The 18998-nt window shown below is 30.8% G+C and overlaps 3 protein-coding genes across 3 annotated transcripts; 2 read left to right on the forward strand and 1 right to left on the reverse strand.

Moving 5' to 3' along the window:
* The first annotated feature begins 2660 nt into the window (after positions 1-2660).
* LOC113362835 (zinc finger protein 675-like) lies at positions 2661-4091 on the forward strand. Its single transcript, XM_026605332.1, has one exon. The coding sequence runs from the start codon at positions 2661-2663 to the stop codon at positions 4089-4091; it is 1431 nt and encodes a 476-aa protein (XP_026461117.1).
* A 4332-nt stretch (positions 4092-8423) lies between these two features.
* LOC113362836 (zinc finger protein 879-like) lies at positions 8424-9224 on the reverse strand. Its single transcript, XM_026605333.1, has one exon. It carries the CDS (start codon positions 9168-9170, stop codon positions 8424-8426), a length of 747 nt encoding a protein of 248 aa, XP_026461118.1. The 5' UTR covers positions 9171-9224.
* Positions 9225-17063: 7839 nt separating this feature from the next.
* Positions 17064-18263, forward strand: LOC113362838 (zinc finger protein 678-like). The gene has a single exon (XM_026605334.1). It carries the CDS (start codon positions 17064-17066, stop codon positions 18261-18263), a length of 1200 nt encoding a protein of 399 aa, XP_026461119.1.
* Positions 18264-18998: the final 735 nt, after the last annotated feature.

The raw sequence follows: 18998 nt of genomic DNA on the forward strand, positions 1-18998 counted from the left end.
ATGTAACATCGGTGACTTCCTTTCTTGGACACACAGTATTGTTGTGTGGGGTGTCGGAGCATAACCAAGGTATATATTTCTTTTTATGTATATATATATATATATATATATATATATATATATATATATATACATGTATATTGGTATAGTTAAGGGATTTTTCATTATATGTTTTTTTTATATAATAGGTTACAAAATGAAGGCGGTTGGATTATGCTTCGACACAATAAAATTGATGTATGAAAAGGAGGACCGTGTGTTGTCGCTCCTGCCCGTTTTTTTCGAAGACAGGGAAAACGTGGAGGAATATTTCCTCCATTTTTTCAAAGATAAGAAAATAAGGATATATAGTTATAAAAAGGTAATGTTAAATTTTTATAATAATACATAAATACATAGCAATCAGCTATTATAATATTATTAAATATTATTTTAGTCCGCAGGCGATGCGACTTGGAGCGGCGGTGCAGGCAGCAACGGCGGCGGTACATGCAACAACGGCGGCGGTACAGTCTACAACCGCGGCGGTACAGTCTACAACCGCGGCGGTACAGTCTACAACCGCGGCGGTACAGTCTACAACCGCGGCGGTAGGGGCAAAAACGTAGGCGGTAAGGGCAAAAACGGAGGCGGTACGGGCAACAACGGCGGCGTTAAAGGCAACAACAGCCGCGTAAACAAACGCGGCGGCCGCGGAAATTACCGCGGAGACAACCGCGGCGGCTGTGGAAGCAACCGCGGTGGGCAGAAAAACCATCGCGGCGGCCAGGGCGCTAATAGTATGATGCAACCGCAAATTCCGATGTACATTAACCATGGATGTGTAATCTGTTAAAATTATAAATAACATATTATATATAAAAGCGTAAATTATATTTTTGTCTATTTGTATTTTTTTTCCAGGGGTTGAATATATATTTTCAAAATGACTTTGTTTAGCATTCTTTCTATTCTTCTTCTATAATAACTAATATATCATGTGTAATTTCAAGCGCACTATATATGCTGCATGCATTGTTGTGGATTTTCAAGCCTTTCCCTATATTCTCAGAAAAAATTTTCTGGGATTAATCTGGGCAAAAGACAAATCAAGTCTTATATCATTTGCCACTCTTCAACCTACAATTTTAGAATCATTATTAATTAATATATATGATACATAGCTTGGATGTTTGGACTTACAACTAATTGATTTCATTATTTTCACATTTATTTCGCATTATTACTTTATATTCATAGTTATTTATTAATATTCATCACTAATTCAGTTATTGATGAGATAAATGTAAAAAATTCTGGCAGACCCGCCACTAATTTATGAAACAAAATATTTTCATGAAGGAGATAGTAATGATAGTAGTAGCAAGATCGTAATGTTTTCAAAAAGAAACTATTCATTGAATGATAAGTCTTTAGAGTCTTATTATGTTTTTGTAATATCAATTATATATCAAATTATTAACGTTTAAACATGTGTATCATATTTATAATTAAGAAATTGCATGGATCTCTTTATCTGATTTTTGTATATTTATATATTAGGCTTGTTACCTTGTTACATATAAGTAAGATATAAATGGGTTTGAACCATAGACCTTATACAATTTCATGGACTGCTAGTCCCCATACATTTCTCAAGTAGAAAAGTGTCAAAAGATGTTCTATGGTATGAGGGCATATGAGGGTAATTTCGCGGCCGAGATATGTTAAACTCGATCGCTTAAACGTCAAATGAAAGTCCGTGTGTTCGAAATTGTTTGGAAAATATTATATAATATACAATTTATGTTGATCTAATGAATGTAATGAACTATTTATTTATTTATTTATTTTAGGTATACAAAGTGTTCAAGGAAAATTAGAAAAAAAATTAAAAAAATATTTAAATTCACTGAAAATAAGAACAGTTGGCTCGAGCTATTATGGGAAATTAGAAAGAAATAATGAAATATTTGTTTAAATGTTATATATTTATTATTGGTGTTTAAAAAGCACAATTTTCGTGTGAAAGTGGCGTACATGTTTATCAACTTTGCTTTTTTATGTTCTTCATGGTGCATTCTATTTGTTAAGTACATTTTACCACAGACCAAACGCATTTTAGAAGACATTTTACTTCTTATTAGATTTTGTCTGCTTCAAACAAATTTAAAACGCGTATTTTTATCCTCTTTTAGGTAAAAAACACGAGCGATCAAACATCTCAAAATTTAAGCGATCGAGAGCATTCGACTAATCCCGGTAAAGCTCGTGTTCGTATTTGACATATCTCGGCCGCGAAATTACCCTCATATGCCCTCATACCATACAACATCTTTCGACACTTTTTTTGCGCTCAACTAGCAGTCCATGTATTGTATAAGATCTATGGTTTGAACTCATATATCGGCATGTACATGAACCAAAATTATCTGGTATTTAAACCTTTTGCATAAAATTCTGGAACCTGGACGCTACTAGGCGCTGACACTAGCGCCTCTAGCGTCGTAATGTGCAATTATTACGTTGACTACGAAATATTCCCCAAGTTTTCTATCTATTGACTTATCTATGGACAAAAGAGTTGAACACAAACGTCAAACAACCAATGTCAATAATCAATTCCTGTAGTAAATGGAAATTTAATTAAATTCATTACAAAAATTAATTTGAATATAAAAATGTCAGAAGAAACAATTAATCAGACAATTAAAGTTGAACCACCAGAATATTCAGAGAAGGACATTAAGTGTGAAGTCAAGGAAGAACTTGAAGATCTTAAATCTGAATCGCATTTAGAGGATAAATTTGATGATCTTGATGATGATGGTATTGTTAAATCTGAACCATATTTATCTGAAGCATATTTAGAGGAAGAATATTTTGATGATCTTGATGATGATGGTATTGTTAAAATTGAATTGTATTTAGAGGATGAATCTGATGATCTTCATGATGATGGTATTGTTAAATCTGAACCGTATTTAGAGAATGAATCTGATGATCTTGATGATGATGGTATTGTTAAGTCTGAACCGTATTTAGAGAATGAATCTGATGATCTTGATGATGATGGTATTGTTAAGACTAAATCTTATTTAGAGGATGACAAAACTTGCCTGGAGAGATTCATGAACTCCAAAATAGAAATTGAAGAAGAAGTCAAACACGAACTAATTGTGGCACTGCCTTTTTCTAAAGAATCCCATTCTTTAAAGGAGCACATGGTTGATCACATACCCAGTCAAAGCAAAAAACCCTATAAATGTGATGTATGTGATAAGACTTTTAACAAACCATCATTATTGGCAAGACACAGTTTCATTCACAGCACAGAACGGCCTTTCAAGTGTGAAATATGCAATAAAACATTCACACAATTAGGTAATCTGAAAACGCACAAGATCATTCACACCGGGAAGCATCCTTTTAAATGTGAAATATGCAATAAAGCATTCAATCAAAAGAATAATTTAAAAAACCACATGTTTGTCCATACAGGAGAGCTTTCTTACAAATGTGAGGTATGTAACAAAGCCTTCCGTTCACCAAGATATTTAAAACAGCACAACCTTATTCACACCAAAGAGGGTCAATACAAATGTGAATTATGCGATAAAATATTTAATATTTCAAAGTATTTAAAAAGACATATGGTAATTCACACCAAACCATACTCTTTCCCATGCATTCTATGTGAAAGCACTTTCAAAGAATCAAAACATTTAAAAAGGCACATGCGTATCCATACAGGTGAACGCCCTTTTAAATGTGAAATATGCAATAAAAGTCTCAGGCATTCGGACACTTTGAAAAATCACATGCGTATCCATACAGGTGAACGCCCTTTTACATGTGAAATATGTAATAAAAGTCTTAGACATTCGGACACTTTGAAAAATCACATGCATATTCACTATGGGCTACGGCCTTATGAATGCAAAATATGCAATAAGGCATTTACAAGATCAGGTAATCTGAAACAGCACATGCTCATGCATTCCGAAGAGCGCCCTTATAAATGCGAAATATGCAATAAGGGATATACTCAAGCAAACGGTTTGAGGACTCATATGGCAAAACATGAAAAGAAAAATGATGAAAATCAATGAAATAGTAATAAGTAGAAAACTGATCCAGTATGTGAAATATTGATGAATATATTTATGTTTTGTTATACCATTGTTATAGGTTTTGTTATTGCCATTATTACTACTATAAATAAATTTATATCAAATTTTTTGTCTATTATTTTGATAAAATAAATTGATTCTTAAACATTTTTATTACACTATGTATTGTCAAAAATTATTTTTTATACCAGTATTTGTGTATATTTTGTTGGTATTGGTATTTTGCCTTGAGGCAAGTTACATGAACTTCCCGATATGTGCAAATAATCGACTTGATCAATAAAATATAAATTAATTTATGAATGATTAAAAGTATTTTGAGTGTATTTATCATACATCATTGAAAACGAACGAACACTCTATCGTTATACCAAGTAAATCGTCTAATTTTAATTTTGACAAACGTCAAAAAACCTACTCATTTTCTCAAACTTTAATGAATTTTTAAAATTAAACTACTTGTCGTAAGGCCGTAAATTTTCAGTAAGATCTATAAGACCATGATATATATCGCCAAAAAATGTTCAATAAAAATCGGCTTAATTTTCTTTTCAACAGTTAAGTACAAGAAAACGGCTCGGTAAATTTTCACCTAAAACTAATCAGCATCATTCCCTACTAATATCTTTCGAACAGTTTTTGATTTTTTAAAATCGGTTAGGTAGTATGAGCTTTAATGTGGAAGAAAAGTTTAACAGTTTTTCCCAGATTACAAAGAAATGGCTTTTAAATTTCTGAAATCGGTTCAGTCGGTTTTGAGCAAACGTCAATGAAATTTCTAATTTTGGCAAGTGCCAAAAAAATGATACTAATTTTTAAAATTAAACGACTTTTCGTAGGGCCGTGGTATCTACCGTCAAAAAAAAATCATAGAAATTGCGAAAAAAAAATTTAACAGTTTATTTCAAGGAAACGGCCAGGCCGATCTTTACCAAAAACTAACCAGGTCGATTCCGAACCAATATTTTTCAAACGGTTTTTGAATTTTCAAAATCTATTCAGAATTGCGGGCTTAAACGTGGACGAACAATTTTTCACTTTTCTGCTACTTACAAAGAAACGGCTTGGTTGATCGTCGCGCAAAATTGATAAACACTAGTCCTTATTGAGATACATCGAATGGCTTTTAAACTTTTGAAATCGGTCCAGTCGTTTTTGAGAAAACGTCGATTTACGGCAAAAAATCTGTTCACATACACGCACACGCACACATACACACACACATACTTTTTTCAAATTTAGTCTCATTCGATTCAGAATGGCTTGAAACGTCGAGAAAACATAAAATTAGCGAATCGAATTTTTTGATGAAAACAAACTTCTTCTTCGGGAAGTTAATTATTAACTTCTCTAGGGTAAGTTATTGTAATTGTCCAAAAACCAAACTAAACCAAACCAAACTTTTGCATATCTTCACGTTTCAAAGGTTTTTGAATATTTTGGCATACCTCAGAAAAAAATTGATGTTTTTTTTTTGTATATCGAAGGAAATGCCTTTATGCATCCCAGGCAAAAAATGGATGTGTGTGTGGATACAATTTTTCGTCTGGTTCTGGTCTGGTTCGAAAAACATTCGATTTCTATTGATATGGAGATGTGCTGATTAGTTTTTGGCAAAGATCGTTCCAACTTTTTAGAGTTACGGAGCAAAAAGTGCAGAAAATAAAAATCGAGTTTTTGAGAGAACGGAGTATCCGATTTGAATGGTCCAAAATACATTCTATTCGTAATGACGAGGAGAAGTGGTGATCAGCTTTTGGAAAAGGCAGGTCCAAAAATTGCAGTTTTTGGGAGAACTAAGCATCCGATTTGAATGATTCAAAAAACTTTCAAATGTATGAACTTGTGTAAATAAATATGTTTTTACCATTTTGATGAAACTTTGCACAACAATAGATATATCATAGTCTGAAATTACATACTAAAATATTATAGGCCTGTGATAAGCGGTAGAATTATAAAAATTCATCAAAGATCAGAATTTCGCTGTGAACTTAGTGATTCTAATCAGAATCTATGCCGAGTCTGGATGCGTTTTGTAGGTAGCTACTGATTGCAGTTGACGTACGCACTTAAATAAAATCACTTTCAGAATATATTTTTGTATACAAAAAGGATGGAATAAATTGTATTAAACAAATTGATTCAATTTATACAATCCCATTCTGCCTGAAAGACATCAATTGGAAATTGCGCAGATCATTTTTTAGTAAAGTGAATTTTTTAAAATAAACAGTCAATATTTTACATAAATAGCTAAATCTCAATTCTTATTGATTAAGTTGATTATGTAAACGTATCGGAAAGTTCATGCAACTTGCCTTAAGGCAAAATACAACTTGCAACTAGTTATTAACTTTCCCGTAAACTCGATAATGAAAACTTTTGCATATCTTCTCGTTTTAGAGGTTTCTGAACATTTTGGCATACCTAACAAAAAATGGATGTGTGTGTGTTTTGTGTGTCTGCTATATTAAGTCCACGTTTTCGGGCGCACGGATTAACCGATTTGAATAATTCAATTCCTATTGATTGGGATATGTGCAGAGAATAGTTTTTGGCAAAGGCAGGTCCAGCCATGTCGAAGATACAGAGCTAAATGTACAAAAAATGGCAGTTTTTGAGAGAACTAAGCATCCGATTTGGATGACTCAAAAAACTTTCTGCTTGTGTTGACAAAACAATTACTTTTGTTTTTTTTTACTTCAAAATTAATTTTTTTTTGTATATCGAAAATAATTCAGATTATTATTTTAATGTTGGATAAAGTTCTGAAGCTCACTTATATACTTTAAATAAATAATATTAAATTTGTAATTCGGTTTATATAATTATAAATATTACAGTACTTATAATAATCTATTTGAAAACATTGAGTATTCATTTAGTATACAATTTGCTTTAAGGCGATATCATACACTACTAGTTTATTTATTGGAATATAACTTCTTTAGGCACGTCTAGGGAGTAAATCTGTGAAAATGCAACGGAAGAGCGTTACGCTCATGGCTCGTCATTCGCTCGATCACTTCTATACGGGTCGATTGTGATTGATCGTCGTGTCGCGTGAGTATACGTGGCGAAAACGTACGAAAATAATAAAACAAATGAAAAATCTGTGGAGTGTAAGAAACGTAAGTTTATTGAAAAAACTTTTGTATTATTCGTGGTTTCAATATATTTTTAACTTTCCGAAGGAGAAGTTTGTGTTTTCATAAAAAAAATCCGATTAGCTAATTTTATGTTTTATCGACGTTTCAAGCCATTCTGAATCGAATGAAACCAAATTTGGAAAAAGTATGTGTGTGTGTGTATGTGAACAGATTTTTTGCTGTAAATCGACGTTTTCTCAAAAACGGCTAGACCGAGTTCAAAAATTTAAAAGCCACTCGATGTATCTCGATGAGGACTATTGTTCGTCAGTTTTGCGACACGATTAGACAAGCCGTTTCTTTGTCATTTGGAAAAAAAGTGTTAAGCTTTTCGTCCACATTTAAGCTCATACTATCGAATCGATTTTAAAAAATCAAAACTGTTCAAAAAATATTAGTTGGGAATGATACTGATTAGTTTTAAGTGAAAATCTACCGACCCGTTTTCTTGTTAACTAGCAAAAAAAAAATTAAGCCGATTTTCATGGAACTTTTTTTGGCGATATGTATCATGGTCTTATAGAACTTACTGAAATATTACGACCTTACGACAAGTAGTTTAATTTAAAAAATTCATCAAAGTTTGAGAAAATGTGTAGTTCTTTTGACGTTTGTTAAAATTAAAATTAGATGATTTACTTGGTATAGCGATAGAGTACTTGGTCTTAATGAACAAACTAAACCATTAAAATCATACGGAAACAGGTTCATTTATAAAAATTAATTGTTTTTGAAAATTTGCTTTAAGAAAATACTCCGAGTAAACGTGTTCATTCGTATTCAATTATGTGTAAAAAATCCACTCGAAATACTTTTAATCACTCATAAATAAATTTATTTTTATTGATTAAGTCGATTATTTACACATATCGGAAAGTTCATGTAGCTTGCCTCAAGGCAAAAAACCAATACCAACTAGTTCCACTGAAAGGAGGCTAAAACTACAAACAAGACATATAGATTACATAAGACATAATTTATTTTTTCATATTTTCAGAATATAATCTCATAATAATAATAATATAATCTCATACGAATAAATAACCTAATACTCATATTAATGTCTATATTATCTAATTTTGATGTTACAGCTGTACCTATTTTATAATAAAAACATAAATATATCACATGAAGCACAGCGACTTTAACATTTTATGGCTCACAAAAATTTTTTACAGTTATTTACACGTTTGTGATCAACCAACCCTTTTTTACTAGAATAAATTTCATCACAAATTTCACATTTATAAGGATACTCTTTTTTATGAGTATTCCTATGACTTTTTAAATGATCCCATTGTCTGAAGGCATAGTCACATACTTCACATTTGTAAGGACGCTCTCCTGTATGAATACGCATATGCTTGTTTAATGCACCTGACACTGCAAACGTCTTATCGCATATTTTGCATTTATAAGGTCGCTCTCCTGTATGGATACGCATATGAGTTTTTATACCACTTGAACGTGTGAATTTCTTATCGCATAATACACATTTATAGGGATATTCTCCGGTATGAGAACGCATATGATATTTTAAAGAATATAAGAAATGAAATCCTTTGTGGCATATTTCACATTTATATCGAAGTTCTAAAGAATGTATGCCCATATGTAATCGCAGAGCACTCAATCTTTTGAATGACTTATCGCATATTACACATGTATGAGGACGCTTTTCAGAATCAGCAATCGTATTTTGTTTTAGGTTATAAGACTCTTTAAAGTTCAAAGGTTGTTCTATGGTATTATCACAAATGTGCTGATCTAATAGATAAGTTGTGGTAAATATTTTATTACAGATATTACATACAAAAGGTATTTCACCATCACCATCACTTTCATAAGAGGGTGTCTCAATTAACTCCTGTTTGATTTCTTCTTCAATCGCTACATCAGAATTCATGAATCTTTCCAGACATGCTTCATCACACGATTCAAAATTAACAATACCATCGAGGACATCAAATTCCTTCTCAGTTGCAACTTTAATGTCTTCTACTGAATATTCGGATGGCTCGATTTTTATTTTCAGATCATTCATAGGCATAGTAGCTTCTTCAGACATTTCTAAATAGTTTCACTATGCTCATTCAATAAAAAAGATGAAAATTGTGGCATACTATTTAATCAATAACTTCAACCAATAATAAATTTTCTTAATTATTATAAAATAAACTATAACTTAATTTTTTTTTACAAAATATGAAAAGGTTAGTTGTTAGTCTTTGACATTTGTGATTTGACACCATAGAGGCATAGATAATGTTTTCATAAAGATAAGACACTTACCATCGTTTTAAATTCATATTAATTCTCTATGCTTCAACTGTCAACACAAAATGACGAGAGAAGTTTATGTTTTCATCAAAAAATCCGATTCGCTAATTTTATGTTTTCTCGACGTTTCAAGCCATTCTGAATCGAATGACACTAAATTTGGAAAAAGTATGTGTGTGTGAACAGATTTTTTGCCGTAAATCGACGCTTTCTCAAAAACGGCTGGATCGATTTCAAAAATTTAAAAGCCATTTGATGTATCTCGATGAGGACTATTGTTTGTCAGGTTTGTGCTACAATCGGCCAAGCCGTTTCTTTATAGATCGCAGAAGAGTGAAAAATTTTTCCTCTACGTTTTAGCCCGCAATTCTGAATCGATTTTGAAAATTCAAAAACCGTTCGAAAGATATTGCTTGGGAATCGTGCTGATTAGTTTTTGGTAGAGATCGGCCGGGCCGCTTTCTTGTAATAAGGTATTAAGAGAATTTTTTCGTAGATTTTTATTATTATTTTTTTGACGGTAGATACCATAGTCTTCTAGGTCGTACTAAAATATTACGGCCCTACGACAACTCGTTTAGCTTTAAAAATTCGTCAAAGTTTGCAAAAATTAGTATTATTTTTTTGGCATTTGCCAAAATTAGACTTTTCATCGACGTTTGCTCAAAAACGCCTGAACCGATTTCAGAAATTTAAAAACCATTTGATGTATCTCGATGAGGAAGATAGTTTCTTCTAGTTTTGTGCGTAATTTGTAATTTTGGAAAAAAGTGTTCTTGTAATTAACTGTTGAAAAAAAATTTAAGTCGATTTTCATGAAACTTTTTTTGGCGATATATATCATGATCTTATAGAACTTACTGAAATATTACGGGCTTACGTGCTTACGACAAGTAAGTTTAATTTTAAAAATTCATCAAAGTTTGAGATATGAGTAGTTTTGTTGACGTTTGTTAAAATTAAAATTAGACGATTTACTTGGTATAACGATAGAGTACTTGGTCTTAATGAACATGCTAAACAATCAAAGTCCTACAAAAAACTAGCTTAATTATAAAAATTATTGATTTTTGAAAATTTGCTTTTGAATACTTTTAAGTACTCATAAATTAATTTATCTATCATGGATTAAGTCGATTATTTACACAAATCGGGAAGTTCATTTAACTTGCCTCAAGGCAAAATACCAATACCAACTAGTTTTTAAAAAAAATTAAAACGCAAATTTTAAATTTTTACTTCTAATTGTAAAATAATTACTATGAGATAAGAAATGATTGTTAGATATTATTCAAAGCGTATAGTAATTCCATATCCTCCGTAATGTGTAAACTTAATAAAAAAAAAACTAGTGGTGTATGGCATCGTGCCTTAACGCAAATTGTTGGAACTTCCCGTACCGTAACGAAATATTAAATGTTTTCAAATAGATTATTACAACTATTGTGACTTTTATTATTAGTGTTTTGTAAACAAAATATAAGAGCTTATAAAGTGGACGATAACTTTACATAAAAAGTAAATGAACAAAACTTAATGAAAAGGGAAATCAGAATGAAGGGTCTTCAAGAATCGTTTAGATTGAATTGTTAAATTAAAATTATTTATTTAAAGTATATAAGTGAGTGTTAGAATTTAAGCTAGATTCTGAATCATTTTCTATATTCAAAAAATATATATCTGGAAAAACAATTACAAGCAAAAGGTTCTTTGAATCATTCAAAACAGATGCTTCGTTCTCCCAAAAACTTATTTCTTGCACATTTAGCTCCGTACCTCCGAAACAATTGGACCTGTCTTTGCCAAAGACTAATCACTATCTCTACCCGTTATTACCTATTGTCTTACTTAATTTGCTATGTGATAATTTTCCTAAATTTTACATTAACTTTCATTTACTTACATTGCCGATTTATATTTATTTAAACTAGCTACGTAAAAAAATATTCTTAATGCAAGAGTTGTTTATTAAATTCGACTTTCTCAAAAAATAATGTTACTCTTTTGTAAATTTGGATTAATTAACAAATTATTGCTATGAATATAAAGAAGCATTGGATGTTAATTGAGCATATTTCAAATAAAATACTATTAAATCTAATATAATGTTAATTACAAGGTAAACTAAGGATTTCCCATACTGACTAGACGAAAACTGTTTGTGTTCAAACATAATCAATAAACACCATAAGCGATTGATTACAGGCCTTGTAAATCAAAAAGATACATATTTATAAGACCGTTCAATGAATATGGGTATGATCATGTATTTGAACTCTAACACAAAACAAAAATATTAAGATACAGTTGCAGAAATGTGAATAATAAGATTAAGTTCCTTAAATGGTGTCATACACACTCACATCCATTTTTTCTGAGGTATGCCAAAATGTTCAGAAACCTTCAAAACGTCGAGAAATGCAAAAATTTTCATTTTCTTCACACACACACACACATATATATGTATATATATATATATATATATATATATATATATCTTTATTTTATTTTCTTTAAACACACAGTGCACATAATACTTCCAAGCCGACTTTAAAATACATAGAATACAAATAAAATATAACATAGTATAATAATAATACATAATACAACAACTTCATGAAATAACATGAAATAAGATAAAATAATAAAACATATTTAAAAAGAAATATAAAGGTTAACTAGAGCAGATGGAGATTATTTAATTTAGTGTAGTGTTATTAATATCAATATCTTCGTTAATTAAGTTGAATTAATTATTTAAGTTAATTAAGTCGACACTGTAGACCACCATATTCTTTTTCAGCAACTTAGAAATATAAGACTTGAGGGTACGATGCACAACATAATTCAAGACTTCTTATCTGAAAGAGAAGTAAGGACCAAAATAGGAAATTGCTTCAGCTATAAAAAATTGGTCAAATGCGGAGTACCGCAGGGAACAGTCCTAGGTCCACTATTATATTTAATATATATTAACAACTTAAAGGACAAACATTTTAGAAGGTAGATACATAGTGTACGCAGATGACACCATGATTATATACGCTGATAAAGATTTGGAGAAACTAGAAAAAAAATCAATGATGACAAAGAAATATACAACATGGCTAACAGAAAATAAACTCACTATGATTACAGATAAAACTAATTATATATTTTTCCGATGTAACAAAATTTAAAAAATAGGCAATAAAAAAATATTAATCAACGATACTGAAATAAAAGAAATAGAAAAAACTAAATATTTGGGTATGAATATAAACTAGAAAGGAGTGACTAAATTGAAAAAATCAAACAAAAAATTGCAGCACTTTCTGGAGTCATAAGAAGAATACAACATCTTGGAATTAAGAACAAGGAACTAATATTAAAATCTCATATAATGCCGATTATAACGTACGGCATCGCGATTTGGAGTCAAACAACAAATAAAAATATAGAGACACTACAAAGAATGATAAATAAAGCAGTAAAATCAACTTACAATTATCCCTACCTCACCCCGACAAAAGAACTTTTACAAAAGACAAAGAACATATCACTACACAAAACAATAGAAATAGAAAAATGTATACTAATATTCATAATAAAAAATAACAAAATCAAAACTTGTACCACAATAGAGACAAACCAGCATATACACGACCATCAAACGAGACAAAACCGAAGCTTTCACATGAAACATGTAAAAACTACAAAGGACTTGCAGTCCTCTGGGAAGTGCAAGCAGCCTTTACGATAAACTACTAGACCAACTAGAGACAATGACGGACCTAAACAATTTCAAAATTAAATTGAAAAATTACATAAGAGATAAATGAAATAAAATTCCTTATTTTAAATACTATATTTCTTCTGTTCTGTTAAAATATTAATTACTATTAAGTATAAGTACGTATGGATGTACGCAAGCTTTCTGTGTATATATGTGTATATAATAATAATAAGTAAAACTATATAGATGTCTCAATGTAAGTCTGTTACATAAAATTTGGACTTATTTTAGTTATAATTGCTGTGATCTCTCATACCAGAACAATTGTCTGACTGAGATACAGTATGTACGAATTATATCAAATAAATAAATAAAAAAAAAACAAAAACTGAAGAACATTATGGGACAGTTGGTTAAGAATTAAATGACAGTCTATAGCATTATTACAAAATTTATATAGGAACATAATAGTGTTGATAAATAGTTGAGTGGCAACAGATGATATACCTAATTCATTAAGTTAAATGGGTAAATCTTGTGCGTTTTACAATATAGATATTTACGATGAATCTTCTATATCGCATCAAAGTAATTGATATGACGAGGATACCAAATAATTGATCAATATTAAAAATACTTAGATTATAAGGACTAAGACCTTATCACATTTTTCACCCTTATAGGGAATGATCAAATCTCTTTTGTTATAAATGATCAAGTTCAAAGGTTGTTCTAGTGCATGGTATTTATAAGGGTGTTATCAATTATCTCCTTCCTCGATAGTTACTTCAGCCTTCATGAGACTTTCGGCACAAGTTTCTTCATCCTCTGAAGACTGATAATACTATCAACACTATCAAATTCATCCTCAATTTCACGTTGTTATTAAGCGTGAAATTGAGGATGAATTTGATGGTGTTGATGGATATTCTGGAGGTTCTGTTTTAATTTCTTGCTCGTTCCTGGAGATTGTAGTTTTCTTGGACATTATTAAAAAATATTTGCACTGTATGCTAATTATTTGATTAAATATTGTTTAACGATAATTATACAAACTTTTCGTAGTATAGGTATTATTATCATATTATCATATATTATATAAAACATTAACCAGAAAAATTAAAGACGCTTGAAAAAGACCATAGGCACAACTTTTTGACAGCTTCGGGATTACCAACACATGCGTTTACGAAACCATAAGAGACCGGGCCATAGATAAAGAAGCATTTATGCATAGATAGAAGAAGAGTATATTTATGCTTTTTTAAATAACTAGTTGAAAGTGGCATTTTGCCTTAAGGCAAATTGCTGGAACTTCCCGTCCCGTAACAAAATGTTCGAGGAATACTGAATGTTTTCAAATAGATTATTATAAATATTGTAACATTGTCTAATATTCATAAGAATTATATAAACTGAATTGCAAAGTTAAAATTATTTGTTTAAAGAATATTAGAACTTTAGTCAGAATTAAAAATATATCTTATATTATAATATAAATCTGAATTATTTTCGATGCACAAAAAAAAAAACTAAAAAAAAAAATGATACAATTTTTTTTCCAAAATCAATTATTTTGTTGAAACAAGCTGAAAGTTTTTTGAATCATTTAAATTTGACGCTTAATTCTCTCAAAAACTGCCATTTTTTGCACATTTAGATCTGTATCTTCGAAATGGCTGGGCCTGCCATTGCCAAAAACTAATAATCACTTCTCCCAATCATTACTAATTGAATGTTTTTTAGATCATTCAAATCGGATGCTCCGGTCACTCAAAAACTCAATTTCTATTTTCTACACTCTTTGCTCCGTATCTCCGTAACGGCTGGATCTGCCTTTGCCAAAAACTAATCAGCACATCTCCCTATCAATAGGAATCGATTGTTTTTAGAACCATTCAAATCGGTTGATCCGTGCGCCACGAAAACGTGGACGAAAAATTGTATCCATACATACATACACACACACGCGCGCATCAATTTTTTCTGAGGTATGCCAAAATGTTCAGAAACCTTCAAAACGTCGAGAAATGCAAAAATTTTCAATTTCGATTTTTGGACAATTACAATAACTTACCCTACGGGAAGTTAAAAAATAAAACTGTCTAAAGTAAAGTTTTACGCTTTCACTCAAATCTAAACATTGAAATTTCCAATTAATATCACTCAAACACATTTAAATTATCTACAATTATATTAATTATAGTGCCCAGACACTATAATTAAACTTAATAAATTATTTTGGTGTTCGAAAAACTTTCATTTTTCTACTAATTACAAAGAAACGACTCGGCTCATCGTTGCACTGAGAAACGATAGTCCCATACTTTTCTTTTATCTATGGATAGTCCTTATCGAGTTACCTCGAATTGCATAGAGCAGCGATGTCCAACCTAAATTACTCTTTGGGCCAAAATTTAGGAATATACAAGGCACTGGGCCGCAACAAATCTGAAAAAACTAGTGGTTCATGGCATCGCGCTCAATTTGATGGAACTTCTCGTACCTACCGTAATTCCAAACTTCCAAAAACTTTAATATTTTTGAAAACTTTGAAAAAATTAGATTTTTGAAAATCTTGAAATTAGTGAAAAAATTGACTTTTTTGAAAAAAATGTTTTTTTTTTGTATTTTAAAAGTGTTTGAAAATTCTTTTTTTTTCAGAATAATCGTAATATAAACATTTTTTCGGAGATAACTCCCCTAGTGAATGACTCGCGAACTAGTGTTGCCCACTCGTCCATAGAGCCGCTAGTCTCCCGTTGTCCGTTGCGTTGACAATTATTTGTCGTTATCTGTCAAGCGCTATCCATAGAGTATCATATCGCCATCTATTCATTCGATTAATGACCATTACTTTCGGTTAAAGCTGACTTAGTGTTCAGACTTCTATATTAGCCTTTGCAAAAATTATTTTATTTATTTAAATTGAAAATAATAATTTGTGCGATTGTTGTTTGTCATGGGGCCGCACAAAAATCGCCATCGGGCCGCAGGTTGGCCATGGCCGGCATAGAGCAAAGTAGCGAACATAATTAAATAAGCTAAAAGTAGCGAAGAGCGAAGTTTGTTTACCAGGTGTTTGTGTTTGACAAACAAATTTTAATGTACTGAACGAACTTTTTATTTTTTGTTTATTTAATTATTAATTAAATGTTTAAGTATATTATATATAAATTTAAATATAAATATACTTATAATAATACGTATCATAAAGCGGTATTTGTGATTGATTGCTGAACATAAAGGTAGTATATAATACTTTGAGGTTATTCCACATGACTAACTTTTAATTATATTTTGTTTCATTCCAAAAAAACATTCAATTCCAAATAAAGATAAGCAAAGGAAATGTAAAGTTCAATTTTACTTATTTTCATTTCAGCTCTGCAATAATTATATGACAAGCTAATAGCTTTAGTTGATTCAAAATCACTGTCTGTCAAATATAAAGTATTTTGAAGAAGAAATTATCGTGGCGACATTGTCTAAAATAGACTCCTGTTAACTTAATGTAAGATTACATTCTTAGACAAATTATACGAATATATTATATCCTCAGAATCATTTGTGTTGACAGTTGAGAACGATTATTAATTTAAACATAACTCTTGTAAAATGTTACGAGAGCATAAATGCAATGCACTTTCTAAAATCATACTCCATGCTCCAACTGTCAATAACTAATGTTTTCATTTGTATTTCTAGTCAAATTAATTATCATATTTAACAATAGTTCATTTAAACTAACCACCTATTTTTATTCATGCTTATAAAAGATACTCAGTGCATAAATATCTGAAAATGTCAGAAGCTGCTGATGATCCGATAATTAAAATTGAACCACAAGAATATCCAATCGAAGACATTAAACAGGAGATTGAGGAAGACATTAAACAGGAAATTGAGGAAGACCCTGAATCGTGTTCAGAGGATGACAAAACATGTCTGAACAGATTTATGAACTCCATAGTGAAAATAGAAGAAAATGTTGAACAGGAATTAATTCAGACTGCTCCTTATAAATGTGACAAGTGTCATAGAACATTTAGAAAGTTGCATTATTTAGAACAGCATATGTTAAATTATTGTCATAAGTGCACATATTGTTCAAAGACTTTTTCAGATGCAAGTGCATTAGAAATACATATAAAATCTTATACATATGAAAAACATTTCACATGTACAAAGTGCGGTAAAGCATTTACTGAAAAATATCATTTAGATCAACACATTTGTGCTCGTGCCAGAGAACAAATTTTACGTTTGAATGAATCTAGTAATCAAAAACGAAATATTCTCGCTCATACTGCAAAGGGACCAGGTGAACGTCCCCATATTTGTCAAATTTGTGACAAGACATTCACACAATTGAGTAAATTGAATCGACATATGCTAACTCACACCGGTGAACGTCCGCATATTTGCCAAATATGTGATAAGGCATTCACAGAAATGGGTACCTTGAATAAACATGTGCTCATTCACACTGGTGAACGGCCACATATTTGCCAAATATGTGATAAGACATTTGCACGATTAAGTTCCTTGAAATTGCATATGCTAATTCACACTGGGGTACGTCCTAATAAATGCAAAGTATGTGGTAAGACATTTACAGACTCAAGTAATTTGAATAAACATGTGCTCATTCACACTGGTGAACGCTCCCATATTTGCCAAATTTGTAATAAGGCATTCATACAATCGAGTACCTTGAATAGACATATGCTCATTCACACTGGGGTACGTTCTAATAAATGCAAAGTATGTGGTAAGACATTTACAGACTCAAGTAATTTGAATAAACATGTGCTCATTCACACTGGTGAATGTTCCCATATTTGCCATATTTGTAATAAGGCATTCATACAATTGAGTAACTTGAATAGACATGTGCTCATTCACACCCGAGAATGCCCCTACAAATGCAAAATCTGTGATAATGTATTCAAACGTTCAAAAGGACTGAAAAGGCACATGGTTGCTCATACCAATGAGTAATTAGTATTTACAAAATTGGTAACAAAATTACATATGACTGCTTATAGAAATTAATGTTAATTAGATATATGAATTAATTTATATATTTTATAAAATAAATAAACATTGTTATCAATTGCTTTAGAGTAAATATTTTATTAATAATGTTGTACATTCATTCCAGGTTTAATAAGATTTGCAATTGAGCCATAACTGTTAGTAGAATCTTCATAAAAAGTCTAGTTTTTAACTTACCGTAGGGTATGCTATTGTGATCGTCCAAAAAACGAAACTGATAATTTTTGCATATTATTACGATTCAAAGGTTTCTAAACATTTTGGCATACTTTAGAAAAAATTGATGTGTGCGTGTATGTGTGGATACAATTTTTCATTTTCATTTAGAAAATTCAAAAAACAATAGATTCTTAGTTAGAGAGACGTTCTGATTAGTTTTTGGTGAAGGTCGGCCAGCCGTTTCAGTGAGTAAGCAAAGTTGATTTTATCAACTTTATTACAAAAATGTACTCAATAATTAGAATGCATGATGACATGGACATTAAAAAACCTAAGTTGATAAGTACGCACGCCACTTTCACACAAAAAGTGTGCTTTTTAACCACCAGTAACACCTATTATTAATAGCCAACTCTATATATGTATATGAATATATTTCATCTAAACAAATATTTTATTATTTCTTTCTATTTTACCATAATAGTTCTAGCCAAATGTTCTTATTAACTTCCCGTAGGG

Source organism: Ctenocephalides felis, unplaced genomic scaffold (genome assembly GCF_003426905.1).
Source record: "Ctenocephalides felis isolate EL2017-DRISC unplaced genomic scaffold, ASM342690v1 CF-g0.4_SCAFFOLD_00845, whole genome shotgun sequence".
NCBI classification, from domain to species: domain Eukaryota; kingdom Metazoa; phylum Arthropoda; class Insecta; order Siphonaptera; family Pulicidae; genus Ctenocephalides; species Ctenocephalides felis.